The sequence below is a fragment of the Macrosteles quadrilineatus genome, unplaced genomic scaffold (genome assembly GCF_028750875.1).
Source record: "Macrosteles quadrilineatus isolate MER2022 unplaced genomic scaffold, UCM_ALF_1.0 Scaffold_3__2_contigs__length_128488019, whole genome shotgun sequence".
NCBI classification, from domain to species: Eukaryota; Metazoa; Arthropoda; class Insecta; order Hemiptera; family Cicadellidae; genus Macrosteles; species Macrosteles quadrilineatus.
In genome coordinates, this window is record NW_026542596.1 from 122,512,771 (window position 1) to 122,531,270 (window position 18,500).

Genomic DNA, 18,500 nt, shown 5'->3' on the forward strand with positions numbered 1-18,500 from the left:
CCGTCAAGATCCCTGCGTCTACATTTGTCCTACCCCTGCTGGAAAAATCATCGTTGCACTCTATGTTGATGACGGATTAGTCGCAGCGACTAGTCAGACTGAAATGGACTTATTTATTGGACAACTTCGTTCACAATTTGAAATTGTTGCTAAAGAAGTGTCACACTTTCTCGGACTCGAAATTTCTCAAAGTGATGGTGATATATTGGTCTGCCAATCAGCGTATATCAAGAAGATCATTTCTCGATTGAACATGGAAGGATGCAAGCCAGTACTTACTCCCATAGAGAAGCTCACTGCTCAAACACCAGGGAAAGCCTCCGATTTTCCATACCGATCGACAGTTGGAGCCCTACTTTATGTTGCTCGTGGTACTCGTTTTGACATTGCATTTAGTGTAAGTGTTCTATCACGTCACTTAGAAAATCCTACACAAGATGATGTCACAAGAGCAAAGCGTGTTATACGCTATTTGACCGGCACTGTGGACCAGAAGCTAGTGTACCAATCCAAACATAAAACACGTCTACTGGAGTGCTATAGTGACGCGGACTTTGCTGGTTGTCCAACTACAATGCGTTCAACAAGTGGAGTTATTATTAAATACGCGGGTGCAGCTATCACTTGGCTTAGTCGTCGACAGGAGTTAGTTGCGGACTCAACTTGTGAAGCTGAAATCATTGCAGCTAATCTTGGTTCAAAAGAAACAATCTGGATTGCTCGTTTGTTCAAAGAACTTATAGGATTGTCTGCTGTTCCTATCCTGAAAGTTGACAACGAATCAGCAAGAAAACTCTGTGAAAACCCCGAGTTTCACTTTCGTACAAAACATATTCAGCGGAAGTACCTGTTCATTCGAGACAGGATAAATATAGGTATGCTGTCTGTAAAGCACATCGGTTCAGAATATCAACTAGCAGATATACTGACGAAGCCTATACCTCGACCAAGACTTCAAGTTCTGCGAGAAAATCTTGGACTCTCGGAATGACTATGCAAATAAGGGAAAGTGTTGAAAATGACTGCCTTTTGTTATTTGTAATAGTCATACTACAGATGATGTGAATGTTTATTTACTATCAGCTGTCTGTTTTGTCTCCAATATTGTTCCTTGTCATGAAAACATAATGAGAATTACATTTGATTATTTTATAGTTTAAATTCGTTTTTCGTCGTAGTTTTGCTTAGATTATCCCTAAACACCTCCACTTGGGAGAATAATTCAAGATTAAGTTCGATATGAAGTCGAGGACTTAAAACGATCGAGAACTGCAAAATTTCAGTCCGTGGTACGAACGCTATTATTCACCACACTATACCCTATTACCACTAATTCACCTCAATGATAATGCACTGCACACGATATAGTCAACACAACTACAACTTTAAGGTCATGTGAATAAATTATTTGAGGAATCAGCAAAAATAATAATAAATAGTCGCTAGGCAGCGGTGACAATAAAACAACTCTATTGCAATGCTATGGATACTGATTGTGTATTTAATATGCATTAATGTTTTAAGAAAGTAAGCGGGCAGTTGATTTTGCGGCCCTAGGGATGTAAAATCCTGCTCGATCCCTGAATGACGATGACAGCTGGCATGGCCTGCAAAACGTAACTTTCAGCCACCAATTAATGTACCTATATGTAAAACAGTTTAAAACATCATAGTGTGGTAAAATAGTATATTACGTTACTTGTCCTGAATCCTGTGCGAGACGAAGTCGAGTAGTGGTTTTTTTATACGAGTCCTGCCAACACATTTTGGACGAGTGACGTACGATAGTTTACGACATACTACTAAATCCGTTCAAATACCTATATATTACCACCAATAAAGGACTAAAAATCACTAGTCATAACCTCTAAGAGAGGTTATGTTTTTGTTATAACCACTCATTGCCACCCAAATACAGTATAATCAGCTGATTGGTGTCCGGCAAAACTCATTACAGTACAGTAGTAGGCCTACTGTATGAAACCCCGTTTGATTAAGCTGGTGACAAACAGCTGTTTTCTGGACTAAATCCTTGCATGTGAAGTTCGTCAAAATAGTGTAGTGTGGCGTAAAAAATAATAATAAATCTATTCTAAGACTAGTAAAATTTGTTTGAAGCTCTTTCTAGATTCAAGAAAAGACAATAACAAATACAATTTAATTAATCCAGAATCATGTGTTTCAATTCTTGAAGTTAACGTAAACACATAGCCTATCAAACACCTTAATTAAATTGTCACAGTACTGTATTTCAATTTCTTCCAATGAATAAATGACCCAGGCATAATTATTTGGGAGAGCCAAAATATTATCACAAGCTTTCATGTTGTTGTTCATGTTGTAAAAATAGCAAAATGATTATCATTATCATAATACTGGTTTTTTATGAATCAAGTATATATTATAATAAACAAACCTAAAAACCCATCAATAGGTCCTCAAGGCAATGAGAATATTTGAGAATGAGTTCATAATGAAAGGTAAAAACAAACTCAAATTGCAGATACAATTTAATTAGCGAACCATAATCCTTTGACAGCAGTTGGCATGGAGTTGTTCTCACTGTCAAACATGATACGAGTCAGAAAGTGGAAATCCACATAAAAGTATCTATATATTTTATAACAATTATAAAATGATTTATTAATCAAGATAAAATGTCAAACGGGATTTTGATTGCATAATTACCCCAGTAATAAATTAAGGAGGTCGTAAAAATTATCTGATTAATCTTTTATGTGCTTTTAACCAACCACTGGCTTGAATCCCCCCCAAAATCATAAAATCCCCCCCAAATAAATTTCTGATGTCGCATTTTGCGACATCAAACCCCCCTGTGGGCACCCCTGGCTTATACTATAGTAACTGTAGGAAAAATATAATTTGTAACGCAAGTGCCAAGGGCCTTTGCTGCACTGGAGAAGCTTTCCACACTCGCCTGCGGCTCTTGCGTAAACGTTTCTCTCATGTGCAGCAAAGTGCCACTTCTCACCCTAGTTAACAAATAGTTATTTATGTATGTGCCTAATAAAACCATACTGTTATGTGTTGTTTGGTTGGAAAACTGGAGTGCGACAAAAAAAATTAGTGTGGAAAAAGTAAAATGAGTGCGGCAAAAGTAAATAAATGCAGCAGTTAGCTATACTTTCTGTGCTATAATCAGTGCAAGGAAGACCACTTTGTCAGGTAACTGTTGGAAAACAACATTAATGTTTATGATTTATAAACTTTTAAAAGAACAGAGAATGGAGCCAATAAAACCATTGTTAATAAAATTCTGATGTGCACGCTTACCTAGCTATTCTGATGGCATCTAGATAGTCATAAGTGTAATCTATGACCAGGTACAGATGAACAGCTGGAGAGACAATATTTGACACAGTTCCTGGACTTTGACCTCCTGTGTAAGTTGTGGATCCAAAAGAGCACTGGTTGTCCACCATTGAAGCTGCGGATTCATGATAAAGAAATGTTCATATCCTTAGGCAAGGTTAGAAAGCAATCCATCCTGTTTTCTCTTAATAGGGTGCATAGGAAAAATGGAAATAAATACTGTAATTTGTATACTGTAACACAAGTCCTTTGAGAATTTTACCAGCTATCAAGATTCAAGTTTCTTTATTTGGTCATCGAACAATTGCAATTATATTAGAGCACGTCAAAAATAAAAGATGAAATCATTTAATTTAATCAATATCAACAATTATCTCTTACTGAGCAGTCTATGCTGGCTTTGATGGTAATCCCTTCCAAGAAACCTCTTGTCAGCAGAACAATCAGAACATAGATTTCATGTCATGACCAAACCCTCTAACGGTTTGGCAATATGTAGAGATCAGTGAATACTTTTTTACATACAACAAAACCCAAAGTTAAAAAATAATGCTAAACAGTTGAGTTGCATCACACTTCTGTGCCTATTGCTCAATCGCCAATAGCAGTGGGAAAAAATGGAAAATTTACTATTACCTTAATCTGGGTTACTATCCAGAATACTTTTAAATTCATCCTGAATCAAATTAAAATTGTATAAGTACTTACAAAAATATGTAGTAAATTTCTGTACGGCTGCAGAGTTGAAGTTTTGTAGCCCTGTGTTATCAACATTGACTGCAGAGGGTAGTTCTAGCTCCAGGACTCCGGAAAATGCAAATGACTGAAAAAGTAAGCTGAGATAATAATTAGTCAGAATAAACACTTCTTTAACTGTTGTAACATTTTTGTACAAAAGCTGTGTTTACAAGAAGCCATTGGAGGTCAGGCTGCTTGACTCAGGTAACTTGAATACACTTTAGGCAGGTAACCTGCCTGGCCTCGTGTAAACATGGCTTTAGATTGTCACCACTTACCACTGCAGTAGGGGGCTTTGGTCACCCCTGGGTCCATGACTCAGCAGTTTTTAAAATTCTGAATTGCAGATTTTAAATTGCATGACTCAGCAGTTTTTAAATTGGAAAAGTTTGTGGAAGTATTGGTACTTTATTTGTTTAAGGTGTAGAAAGATTATATTATTCTTCAATAAAATGTCTATATGAACTTAACTTATCATAAACTTAATTTTGTGGATGATGAGGGAAAATAATCATTCTGGTTACCGAGAGCGCGGCGCTTGGTGGCTGTAGATCAAGTGCCACTTGCCCGTGCCTTCCCGGAACCGACATGCGATACACCGCCGCCGAGTGGTCAGCATTCTCACGGCGGTCATTCATTCACTCACGGCTCCAGCTCGTCGTCATCAATGGATTATTGATCATCAGTTGCTCGCTGTGCATCAAAGTAGAAACATTGCTCTTGTAGCTAAACGTTGTTTAACACATAACATTTCTAAACAGTTTTACAACAATTGTTAACGTTTCTTTTGTGAACATTATTATGAGGTAAGACATTCTATCAATGATTATTTATATTATTGTAACACTTGGTTATTAAATGCTAAGTAGTTAAAGTTTTCAAATATTTCTGTTGGTGATTTTTAAATCAATCAATCGTTAGATTTACTTTTAATAATTTTCAATTATTATAAACATCGGAGTAATCAGTAAGTCTATATATGAAGATAAAGATGTGCAAATTAATCTTTGCTTTCATCTCAACCATTTTTACTCAAAGTTTTATAACAATGTTATATTCTTCAACATTATATTGCATTGAAGTAGTTTTATAATTACGTTTCATAAGCAAGCTTCTGATTGGCCAGCCGTTGACCAATCAGAAGCCGTCCCACAGGGATAAAAGACAGAGTAGCTACCACGAACTGCACACTTAACAGCATGACTTACTAAGGGCAGCATGGGGTGCTTGGGTACTAACAATCAATTTTTACATTACTACTATCCCTTAGAATCCTTGCTAATAGTCCAGAGTTACGAAGCCCCAGAGGCTGGTATGACCAGAGACTTGCAGCAAGATTCTAAGATGAAATATTTTAACAATTATTGAACTTTTAAATATTTATTATTAATTATTAACTGTAAACACTTAGAAATCTTGTCAATAGTCCAGAGTTACGAAGCCCCAGAGGCGGATATGACCAGAGACTTGCAGCAAGGTTCTAAGACGAACTACTTTCAAAATTATTTAACTTTTTTTTATTAATTATTAATTATTAACTGTTAACACTTAGAAATCTTGTCAATAGTCCAGAGTTACGAAGCCCCAGAGGCGGGTATGACCAGAGACTTGCAGCAAGGTTCTAAGATGAACTATTTTAACAATTATTGAACTTTTAAATATTTATTATTAATTATTAACTGTAAACACTTAGAAATCTTGTCAATAGTCCAGAGTTACGAAGCCCTAGAGGCGGGTATGACCAGAGACTTGCAGCAAGATTCTAAGATGAACTTTTTTAACAATTATTGAACTTTTAAATACTTATTATTAATTATTAACTCTAAACACTTAGAAATCTTGTCAATAGTCCAGAGTTACGAAGCCCCAGAGGCGGGTATGACCAGAGACTTGCAGCAAGGTTCTAAGATGAACTACTTTCAAAATTATTTAACTTTTTTTTTACTTATTATTAATTATTAACTGTAAACACTTAGAAATCTTGTTAATAGTCCAGAGTTACGAAGCCCTAGAGGCGGGTATGACCAGAGACTTGCAGCAAGATTCTAAGATGAACTATTTTAACAATTATTGAACTTTTAAATACTTATTATTAATTATTAACTGTAAACACTTAGAAATCTTGTCAATAGTCCAGAGTTACGAAGCCCCAGAGGCGGGTATGACCAGAGACTTGCAGCAAGGTTCTAAGATGAACTATTTTAACAATTATTGAACTTTTAAATATTTATTATTAATTATTAACTGTAAACAATAAGAAATCTTGTCAATAGTCCAGAGTTACGAAGCCCTAGAGGCGGGTATGACCAGAGACTTGCAGCAAGATTCTAAGATGAACTATTTTAACAATTATTGAACTTTTAAATACTTATTATTAATTATTAACTGTAAACACTTAGAAATCTTGTCAATAGTCCAGAGTTACGAAGCCCCAGAGGCGGGTATGACCAGAGACTTGCAGCAAGGATCTAAGATGAACTACTTTCAAAATTATTTAACTTTTTTTATTTATTTTTAATTATTAACTGTAAACACTTAGAAATCTTGTTAATAGTCCAGAGTTACGAAGCCCTAGAGGCGGGTATGACCAGAGACTTGCAGCAAGGTTCTAAGATGAACTATTTTAACAATTATTGAACTTTTAAATATTTATTATTAATTATTAACTGTAAACACTTAGAAATCTTGTCAATAGTCCAGAGTTACGAAGCCCTAGAGGCGGGTATGACCAGAGACTTGCAGCAAGATTCTAAGATGAACTATTTGAACAATTATTGAACTTTTAAATACTTATTATTAATTATTAACTGTAAACACTTAGAAATCTTCTCAATAGTCCAGAGTTACGAAGCCCCAGAGGCGGGTATAACCAGAGACTTGCAGCAAGATTCTAAGATGAACTATTTTAACAATTATTGAACTTTTAAATATTTATTATTAATTATTAACTGTAAACACTTAGAAATCTTGTCAATAGTCCAGAGTTACGAAGCCCTAGAGGCGGGTATGACCAGAGACTTGCAGCAAGATTCTAAGATGAACTATTTTAACAATTATTGAACTTTTAAATACATATTATTAATTATTAACTCTAATCACTTAGAAATCTTGTCAATAGTCCAGAGTTACGAAGCCCCAGAGGCGGGTATGACCAGAGACTTGCAGCAAGGTTCTAAGGCGAACTACTTTCAAAATTATTTAACTTTTTTTTATTTATTATTAATTATTAACTGTAAACACTTAGAAATCTTGTTAATAGTCCAGAGTTACGAAGCCCTAGAGGCGGGTATGACCAGAGACTTGCAGCAAGGTTCTAAGATGAACTATTTTAACAATTATTGAAGTTTTAAATATTTATTATTAATTATTAACTGTTAACACTTGGAAATCTTGTCAATAGTCCAGAATTACGAAGCCCTAGAGGCGGGTATGACCAGAGACTTGCAGCAAGGTTTAAAGATGAACTACTTTCAAAATGATTTAACTTTTTTTTATTTATTATTAATTATTAACTGTAAACACTTAGAAATCTTGTCATTAGTCCAGAGTTACCAAGCCCTAGAGGCGGGTATGACCAGAGACTTGCAGCAAGGTTCTAAGGCGAACTAATTTCAAAATTATTTAACTTTTAAATATTTATTATTAATTATTAACTGTTAACACTTAGAAATCTTGTCAATAGTCCAGAGTTACGAAGCCCTAGAGGCTTGTATGACCAGAGACTTGCAGCTAGATTCTAAGATGAACTATTTTAACAATTATTGAACTTTTAAATATTTATTATTAATTATTAACTGTAACACCTAGAAATCTTGTCAATAGTCCAGAGTTACGAAGCCCTAGAGGCGGGTATGACCAGAGACTTACAGCAAGGTTCTAAGGCGAAATACTTTCAAAATTACTTAACTTTTTTTATTTATTATTAATTATTAACTGTTAACACTTAGAAATCTTGTCAATAGTCCAGAGGAACGATGTCCTAGAGGCGGGTATGACCAGAGACTTGCAGCAAGATTCTAAGGCGAAATACTTTCAAAATTATTTAACTTATTTTTGCGAGCTGCAAGATTCTAAGATGGATTACTTACAATATCATTTAACTTATTTGATTTATTATTAATTATTAACTGACAGGTTAACACTTAGAATCTTTGTCATTAGTCCAGAAGAATGATGCCCTAGAGGCGGTTATGACCAGAGACTTTTGGAAAGATTCCAAAAACAAAGTATATTCAATCTTTTTTCAATTTTCTTTTTAATTTTCATAAAATATAAGCTATTTATTAAATTACTAACACTTAAAATTCTTGCCATTGGTACTGAGGAACAATGCTGTAAAAGCGGGTATGACCAGAGACTTTTAGCAAGATTTTAAAATAAACTATATTAAAACAATTACATTTAAAACTATTTAATCAATAACTACTAAACAAACCTTTAAACTGATTTCTCACAATTAACCAAGAGGAACAAAGCCCTAGAGGCTAGTTTAAAAATTATTTTTATTAGAATTATTTTTATGATTTACGCTTACAATCTTTAAAATTATCATTTAAATTTTACACTTAAATAAATATTAATTCATTTCTAAATATAAATTTGTGTTGATAAAAATATTTAACTTCCCTTATTCCTGATTCCTATCATTCCTATTAGTGAGCTTGATCATGTCAGCTTGTATAATGTTTCATAATTTTTTTTTAAGGTGCACCTTTTTTTTATTTTATACAATGATAAGAATATTAATATTAATACTAGACATGGTCAAGCACACTGATAACCCCGAATGAGGAAGCGGTTGCTTAACGGATCCACCTCATTCGGGGTTTTATTTTTTTACCAAATGCGTGACCTTGACCTACTTTTTGGTATACATTTAAAGATTTATTATCATTAGTGATGAGCAAGCATAAAGGTAGGGAGGGGGTTAGGGTATATTAAGTGAGAGATGTTGTCTTGCAATTATTCCGTTTTTGGTTCCAGTCACAGCAAGATGGATGATCCTTGTCTAAGGAAATCAACAATGCCACGACCCGTACTAGCTCCAACTAAAAATAAAATTAAAACAAGCTTTGACAACAATAAAGGAAAAAGTCTACTAGAGAAAGATTTGCATTTAAGCGATAACGAAAACGAAACAACAACATCGGTAAATGACTTATTGGCACTTATGGTTGAGGAAGCGGTGGCAGAAACAGAATCCGAGAAGAAAACTGATGAAAACGCCGTAGAATCCACGTCTGTTAACAAACTAAATGAAACGGAGAGTGAAAAAAAACATGAAGATGGGAAGCTAGAAAAGAAGCTGGCAAAGAAACGTGTGCTAAGCAAGGAATTTATTTCCGATGATGAAGAAAACGGTGATCCTCCAAGAAAATCAATTTTAATTTCCCGGAAATCCAAAAATCAGTGTAGGTATGTTTTTGTAAAAAAACCTAGAAGAGGGGAGAGGTGTTCAAATCTGACTGACACACTTTTCTGTTCTCTTCATTTAAAAAAAGAAGACAAAAAAGAATGTCTGGAATCAAACATTAATTCGGCCCACAAGCAAAAAGAAATCAGAGATCTAAAATTGGCAAATCAAGAAATATCTACCAAATTGGACTTCCTTCTGAATAAACAACAAGAAAACGAGACTAAAATGAAGAACAAAATTCAAGAATTAGAAAAAACAATTGGAGTTTTGAAAATGACAAATCACCACACAAAGAGTCAAAAAGATGGAATCAAAATTAAGATTCACAAACTAAACAAAAGATTGGCTTACAAAGTATTGGAATTTAATGGTAAAAGAGAAATGAAATTAGAAGCAGAAAAGAAGATAATTATTTTAACATTACCAAAAGTAATGATAGTACCAGAAAATTGTACTGAAAAAACTTTGAAATATAACAGTCTTACAAAGCGATTCGAATTCGTTTAGATTTGGATCATATACACTGTCGATTTCTTCTAACAAAAAATATATAAAATAAAAAAAAATAAAAAAATAAAAAAAAACACAAAAAAACTGTCGTGTGAGTGGCTTTTTGAAACAGCTGATTGAACTTATACAATCATATGTTTTCTGCCTACCTCACACCTGATGAGACCCAATTAGGTCGAAACAGTTTTTTTCATGTGTTTATCATTCATTGCAAATTATATTACCACTATGTGTTACAAAACTTTTACGAAGATATTACAGCCTGGTTGATATAATCGTTTATTTGTCATAACAACCTACTGGAATGGGGGAGGGGGGAGGTTTGGGGGGGGTAAAAACGAGAGAGGGGTGGTTATTATAAATAGAGGTATGATGCTATGTAAGGTCACTTCGATGGAGACTATCATTCGTGAATAATGAATATCTGTCCGGAGTGTGGTATCAATTTCGATGATGAATGGCTGTTGATTGCACATATAGATTTAATGCACCCCCATAAACATGAAAATAATTTAGTACGTTCTTCCCATAATCACCATGAATTGGAAAATTCTAGTTATCTTCTTTGTAATGTATGTGGAGTATGGATTGAGGATCGTGTCCTATTTGATTTTCACAATGAGCTATATCATAGCAATGAAGATGCAAAAGAGCCAATCACAAATGATGAAGACCTAAATAGTAAGGCATGTTCGGGTATAGACAGTTATATTGGTCCAGCTCATTCGAGTTATCTTTGTAATGTATGTGGAGTGTTGATTGAGGATCGTGTCCTCTTTGATTTTCATAATGAGCTATATCATAGCAATCAAGAGGCACAAGAGCCTATGCAAATTGATAACGACCTAAATAGTAAGACATGTTCGAGTACAAACAGTTATATTGGTCCAGCCCATTCTAGTTATCTCTGTATTGTATGTGGAGAGTTATTTGAGGATTATATCCTTTTTGATAATCATAAAGAATTACATCGTAATATTGAAGAAGTACAAGAACCTATGCAAATTGATGAAGATGAGATGTCATGTTCCACTAAATACCCTAATAATGCAATGATAAACACAAACAATATATCAGCAAGTAGTTCTAATGAGAAAGAGAAGACTGGCTGTGAATTGAAAACTAAGGAAAGACAAGATATATGTATAAATCAATCAGAGCATACAAATATTATTAAACTTACGGTTATTGAAACTTACGCTGAATCACTTGATGGGGTTGTTGTAAGACACTACAGAATTAGAAATGTAAACAATTACCAGATCGAAACATTCTTAACTAATAGTCAAACAGTAATAGTTAACACTTTAAAAAATGAGTTGAAACGATTGAACTGTGTAAAATTTAACATTTTATTGGATGCAACATTTACAAATATTGATGGGGAAACATCTATTAGAGGATTTATTGCAAGGAGTAGATCTATAATTAAAACTACAAATCTAGAAGATGTTGTTCAGGAGTGTTTTCAAGAACTTATAATCAAGTTATTAGAACATGAATCTAGAGGTTCAGGGTGGTCATTATCGCAAGTAAACTCAATGGATGTGAGAGTTCATAAACAAGGCTATGGAGATAGAGGAAGTAGTTACATTCCACTCCCTAAAAAGATTTCAGACACCAAATCTTGTATTAATGTTCAAAATCAAGATAATGAATGTTTCAAATACGCCATGTTAACAAAGTTCATCCACGATCAACCAAATTTTCATCCTAAAAATATAAACAAGTTTTCCAGTTTATCCAACAAATATAATTTCAGTGGTGTTAACTATCCTGTTAGCTTGAAAGATATTGTCAAGTTTGAGAAATGCAATGTTGGGGTGTCAGTAAACGTTTTTGGATTGGATGACAGGCAAAATGTTTATCCTTTAAAAATTGTAAATACTGAGCTTAGAGATCATTCTGATTTATTATTACTTAAGGATGGAGATGTCTCTCATTATGTATACATCAAAGATTTTAACCGTCTTGTTGCTCGTCAGCTTCGTAGGAAAAATAAACACGCCTTAATTGTGTGCAAACGATGCCTCTGCTATGTAAGTAGATCAAATAATAGACTTGGAGTCAATTGGTTGTCCGAGCACATGAGAATCTGTGGTAAACATCAAGAAGTTAGAATAGATCTACCCTTACATGATAGAGCCAATTTAATGTTTAATAAAGTAAGTCATCAATATCGAATACCAATAGTTTTGTATGCTGATTTCGAAGCAACCTTAATATCGGTTGATGATGTAAATAATGCAGGGTCTCGATTTAAATACCAAAAGCATGAACCTAATAGTTATGCTTTAATGTTAAAATCCACTCTAACTGATGATCAATTGGAATACTATGATCTAACATCCAAACCCAAGATATACAGAGGTGAAAATGTAGCTAAACACTTTATCGATGAGCTTTATGATATTGCAGCAAAAGTAGAAATACTGTACAGTCATATCATTCCAATGGAAGAGTTAACAGATTATCAACAAGCGATACACGAGGCTGCAGCTCACTGTTATATTTGTGATCAAATTTTTACAGAATTAAATCCGAAGGTAAAAGATCATGACCATTTAACCGGGGAATACAGGGGCCCTGCATGTAATTCGTGTAATATTAATTATAAGCTACCAAAATTCATTCCTGTAGTGCTACATAATCTACAGAAATATGATTCCCACATGATCATTCCTGAGCTTGGAAGAGATAGCGGATCGATTGATGTCCTAGCAACAACAAATGAGAATTTTATAAGCTTCAGCAAAAAAGTTGGAAAAATGAAACTAAAATTTATCGATTCATATAAATTTATGTCCTGCAGCTTACAGAAACTTACGGAAAATCTTCAGAGAAGTAATTTGGTTGAGACCAGAAAACTAGTTCCTGAGGATAAACTTGATTTAGTAATAAGAAAAGGTGTGTTTTGTTATGATTACATTGATTCTCTTGAACGATTTAATGAAACGTCATTACCACCCATTGAAAAATTTTATAGTAAGCTTACAGAGGAGGATATTGATCCCAGTGATTATCAACATGCATGCCGTGTTTGGGAAGAAATGAAATTTAAAAATTTGGGGGAATACAATGATTTTTATGTTTCATTAGATGTGACTTTGTTATGTGACATAATGGAGGAGTTTCGGAATACATGTTTTAAGGCTTATGGTCTTGATCCACTTTATTACTGTACAGCACCTGGATTAGCATGGCAGGCCATGTTAAAACAAACCAAATGCAACCTTCAGCTCTTGACTGATATTGATATGTTATTGATGATTGAATCTGGAATTCGAGGTGGTATAACCCAAAGTATCACTAGAAGAGTAAAGGCGAATAATAAGTATTTAGCCGATTATAATCCAAATGAAGAGTCTATATTTCTAGGTTACTTTGATGCCAATAACTTATATGGATGGGCGATGTCCAAGCCACTACCATATGGTGAATTTAAATGGGTTGACCCCTGCAATATAGGTGATATTCTGCAAATACAACCTGATGGTGAGGTGGGTTACTTTTTAGAGTGTGATATTGAATACAACGAGGCCTTACATGATCATCACTATGATTTACCTTTACTACCGCGATCAGAGACACCCCCTGGGAAAAAACACAAAAAGCTTATGACTACTTTATGCAACAAAACAAAATATGTAGCGCATTACTTGATTATACAACAGGCAATACAATTAGGACTTAAGGTTTCAAAAATACATAGAGCTATTCAGTTCAAACAGTCTTGCTGGTTGAAGCCATACATTGATTCAAATACTTCAAGGAGAACAAAAGCAAACTCTACATTTGAAAAAGACTTCTATAAATTAATGAATAACGCTATATTTGGAAAGACTCTTGAAAACAAGAGGAAACATAAAAATGTTAAATTGGTGACCGATGCAAGAAAGTTAGAAAAACTTGCAGCAAAACCAAACTTTAATACATCCATCATAATCAATGAAAATTTAGTAGCAGTATGCATGGATAAAACTAGTATTAAAATGGATAGACCTTTGTATGTAGGAATGAGTATTTTGGATATATCAAAAACCCTAATGTATGAATTTCATTACAACAAAATGGTGAAATATTTCGGAAGAGATAATATAGGAATTTGCTACATGGATACAGACTCATATATTTATTGGATTAAAACAGATGACATGTACTATGATTTAAAAGTATTTCCTTACAATAATGACTTCGACTTTTCAGATTATCCCAAAACACATCTACTGTATGACAATCAAAATAAAAAGGTAATAGGAAAGTTTAAGGATGAAGCGAATGGTAATCTGCTTAAAGAAATAATTGCTTTGGCTTCAAAGATGTATGCTATTGAATTTGAAGAACTGAACTGTATCAAGAAAGCAAAAGGAATAAAAAATTCATTTGTAAAGAAAAACATTACTTTTGCAAATTACAAACTTTGTTTGGAAGAACATATTACTTACACTGCAACGTTCAACAATATCCGAAGTTTCAACCATCAACTGTTTAGTGTTAGAGAAACCAAGAAATCGCTTTCTCCATATGATGATAAACGTGTTATATTACAAGATGGTATTCACACTCTGCCATATGGACACTACTCACTTCGTTAATGCAATTGATATTTCCATAGAAGAGTGATATAATTACAACGAACATTTGAGCTTGCTTACAGTATTGTTATAGTCGTCAAACAGTAAAGGAGATAACGGTAAAAAATATGAATCATACAAAACGAGCAATTGTAAATGAGCTTCACAAACCTGCAAGGAGGTATTATCCTAGACGGAATACTGTATTAAAAGGTGTAAATGATTTGTATCAAGCGGATCTCGTTGAAATGAAATCATACAGCAAAGTAAATAGGAACTATAAATACATATTAACTTTAATAAACTGTTTTACAAAGGTGGCATTAGCAGCTCCATTAAAAGATAAAAGAGGGGAAACAGTAGCAAGTGCTATGGAAAAATTAATAAAATCGAGCTGTGTCAAAATGATTCACTTACAAACTGATGATGGAAAGGAGTTCTTCAACAAAACATTTTCAAACCTCATGAATCGCTATAAGATCAACCATTATTCAACAAAAAGTGAGATGAAAGCAGCAATCGTTGAAAGATTTAATAGAACGCTAAAAACGCTAATGTTCAAACGGTTTTCTCTGAAAGGAAACTATGTATGCAGACCTTATCAACACTTATAACAACAAATTTCATAGGACTATAGGAATGAAACCTATTGAAGTGAATAAGGAAAATGAAGATGTTGTCATGAAAAGAATAAAAAAAAACACTGCACCGACTCAAGAAAAGTTACCTCCAAAGAAGTTTTTACCTGGTGATAAAGTTAGAATTAGCAAATACAAAAACGTGTTTACAAAAGGATATTTGCCAAATTGGACTAATGAGGTCTTCAATATTTATAGAGTACAGCCTACAATTCCAGAGACATACATTCTTAAAGATAATAAAGGTGAAATACTTCAAGGTAGTTTCTATGGCCATGAATTGTTGAAGTCGAATATTGGGAATATCTATCTCATAGAAAAAATATTAAAAAGAAAGAAAGATAAAGTATACGTTCGTTGGATTCGACAAATCACATGATTCTTGGGTGTCTAAAAAGGACTTGATATGAGAGTTTAAATTATTCTTTCGCAGGTGTTCTAGCTATGTACACAGTTAAATAAAAATGAGTTTTAGAATAATGCAACATGAAAAGAAACTGAATGTTCTTAACATTGACGATTTGACAGTTGATAATTTAAAATCATCAAAATTCAGTAGACATGGATGTTTACTACCTGACTCAATTAGGTGTATAATATCAGGCCCGTCAAATTGTGGTAAAACTAATGTTGTTTTCAATCTTTTAACCCAGGCAAATGGTTTGCACTTCAACAATGTCTATATATTTTCAAAATCATTAGAGCAACCAAAATACCAGTTACTAGAAAAGATCCTAAGTGACGCTGATGGAATTGGATATTTTAGATTTAGTTCAAGTAACTCTGTTGTTGCGCCAAACAAGGCTAAACCATACTCAGTTTTTATATTTGATGATGTTTCATCTGAAAATCACAAATCAATATCAAGTTATTTCGCCATGGGAAGACATAACCACATTGACTCGATATATATTGGACAGACGTATAGTAAAATTCCCAAACAATTAATTCGAGACAATGTTAACTTGATTGTGATTTTCAAACAAGATGATATGAACCTAAAACACATTTACAATGACCATATTGGCTGTGATATGACGTTTTCCAAATTTAAGGAATGCTGTTGTCAAGCATGGAGTGAACAGTATGGTTTCCTAGTTATCAGCAAAGATCATCCACTTCAACAAGGCCGATACAGAATAGGGTTTGACCAATATATCATGGTATGAGATTGATTTGATTTCATTTACATACTAACCTTTACGAAGTTAACATGGACAATCGAGAAGACTTAGTCGAGAAAATAAAGTTTCTTAGTGATTCTATAAGGAAAAAGTCACGTGATTTGAAGTTAGGAATTCAGGAAAGAGAACGATACTTAGAAACAACTTTCAAACCGGTAATGAATCCTATTAAGGAAATTTCAAGAAAATTTGAAAGACAAATTCCGAAAAATGATGAATTGATATCACTTCTACCAAGTGATAGCAGGCATATAAAAGAAGAAGAAAAATCAGAAACTGATTATGATGATGAAGATGATACCAATAGTAGCAATGTAACAGACAATGATATACCTGAAGAAAATAGCACCAAAAATGATGAAGATGAAGAGATAAATGGTGAAAGTGAGTCAAATGATGTAGACGAAGAAGCAACACGTGTGTTTGTGGATAATTCTATTTCAAATGTCAGTGCAATAGCTTCAGATATAGGTGAAAAAGGAGTTTTAACAAGAAAGTATATTATGAAAATGTTGGAAGGAAAGCATCCAATGAGAAAATGTCATGTATACGGTGCTAGAGTTGAAAATAACAAAATAATGATTGGTAACAGTGTAATATCTACTGGTGGTAATGACAACCTCACAATCAAAGGAAAGACTTACTCTGGCACACCAGGCCTTTTTGAGCTAATTTTTAAAACAGATCCAACAAAATACACTTCCAAGGATCTTGCAGATTTTAAAAAGATTATGAAAGCAACAAATGCTCATCGAAAAGGGTATTCTTCGCTTGCTCCAGTATACCGTAACAAATCAAAAAAATATGAAAAGATTATTGTGAAGTTATTTCCACCACGGAATACTAAGTCTGGACGCGGTATATCAATGAAAAATGCATATAATACTAATATAATTTATTATAATGATATTAATAAACTGGTTGATAGGATGCGTTTACTTCATGAAGCCAAGCAAGCAGGACACACGGGGGTTGATAATGAAATTATTGCTTTAACTCAAGAACTTAGAAATCAAGGATATATAAATTAGTACACTTTCACAGATCATTCAGTCGTGACTTGGTCTCTACTGAAAACTTTATGGTAACACATATAAGGAAAGACAACATATTATAATGGTCAGTTGTAGACAGGTCACTCACAAGAAAGGAGGTGGTTTAGCTTCTACAATTATAACAGCAAGTGAATCTCTTCTCCGCAAGATCCCAATTGGAAGACTGATTAATACAGGGATTGACTCGTTACCTGTGGAGCTTCATTTACCTGGTGGATATCAGTATTGTGGTCCTGGAACTAAACTGAAAGAAAGATTGACACGAGGGGACCCCGGAATAAATAAACTAGATAAAGCCTGTAAAGACCACGATATAGCTTATTCAAAATATTCGGATTCGTTTAACAGGACTGTTGCTGACAGGATTTTGGCTGAGAAAGCCTGGGATAGAGTGAAGGCGGGGGATTCAAGTATTGGTGAGCGAGCTGCAGCTTTAGCTGTAACGACTGCCATGAAAGCAAAAACAGCAATAGGAGGTGGAAGGAAACATCGGAAAAAAAGTCGAAAGGTTACTACAAAACGTGGTGGAACTATAAAGAAAAAAAGATGCAATAAGAAAAAAAAAACATCAAAAAATACATCAGTGTGGACCATGATAAAATCTGGAAAAGGGTTATACCTGAAACCTTACAATCATGCATAAGAAATAACGAAAACAAACTAGTTATACCGAATATTGCTCTGTCAAATGAAGATTTAATCATGTATGCAACATGTTTGAAAATCCCATTCTTCAGAGGTGTTTTCATGAGAGATGGACTACCGAAGAAAATATGGAAAAATGAAACGGGTATAGTTAATCTAGATGCATCAAGTGGTCCGGGGACTCACTGGGTTTGTTATAAGAAACTTAAAAATAAAGTTTACTACTTTGATAGTTTTGGAAATCTTCCTCCACCTCTAGAGCTTCAAAAATATTTTATTGGAGCGGATGAAATTTTGTATAACTATGATAGGATGCAAAACTTCAATACACTTGTCTGTGGTCATTTATGTTTAGAGTTTCTAGCGACAAGTGTTAGTATGCTTTAAGATGTCATCATATACAGTGG

At 33.9% G+C, this 18,500-nt stretch overlaps 1 protein-coding gene across 1 annotated transcript in view; it reads right to left on the reverse strand.

The window, feature by feature from the left end:
• LOC128990245 (uncharacterized) overlaps window positions 1-18,500 on the reverse strand; it is a 52,669-nt gene that overhangs the window by 12,294 nt on the left and 21,875 nt on the right. Inside the window, exons 11-12 of the mRNA XM_054412553.1 lie at window positions 4,042-4,156; window positions 3,295-3,448 (exon numbers count right to left, since the gene is read on the reverse strand). Coding sequence (XP_054268528.1) covers window positions 3,295-3,448; window positions 4,042-4,156 — 269 coding nt within the window. The remainder of the gene's footprint in view (window positions 1-3,294; window positions 3,449-4,041; window positions 4,157-18,500) is intronic.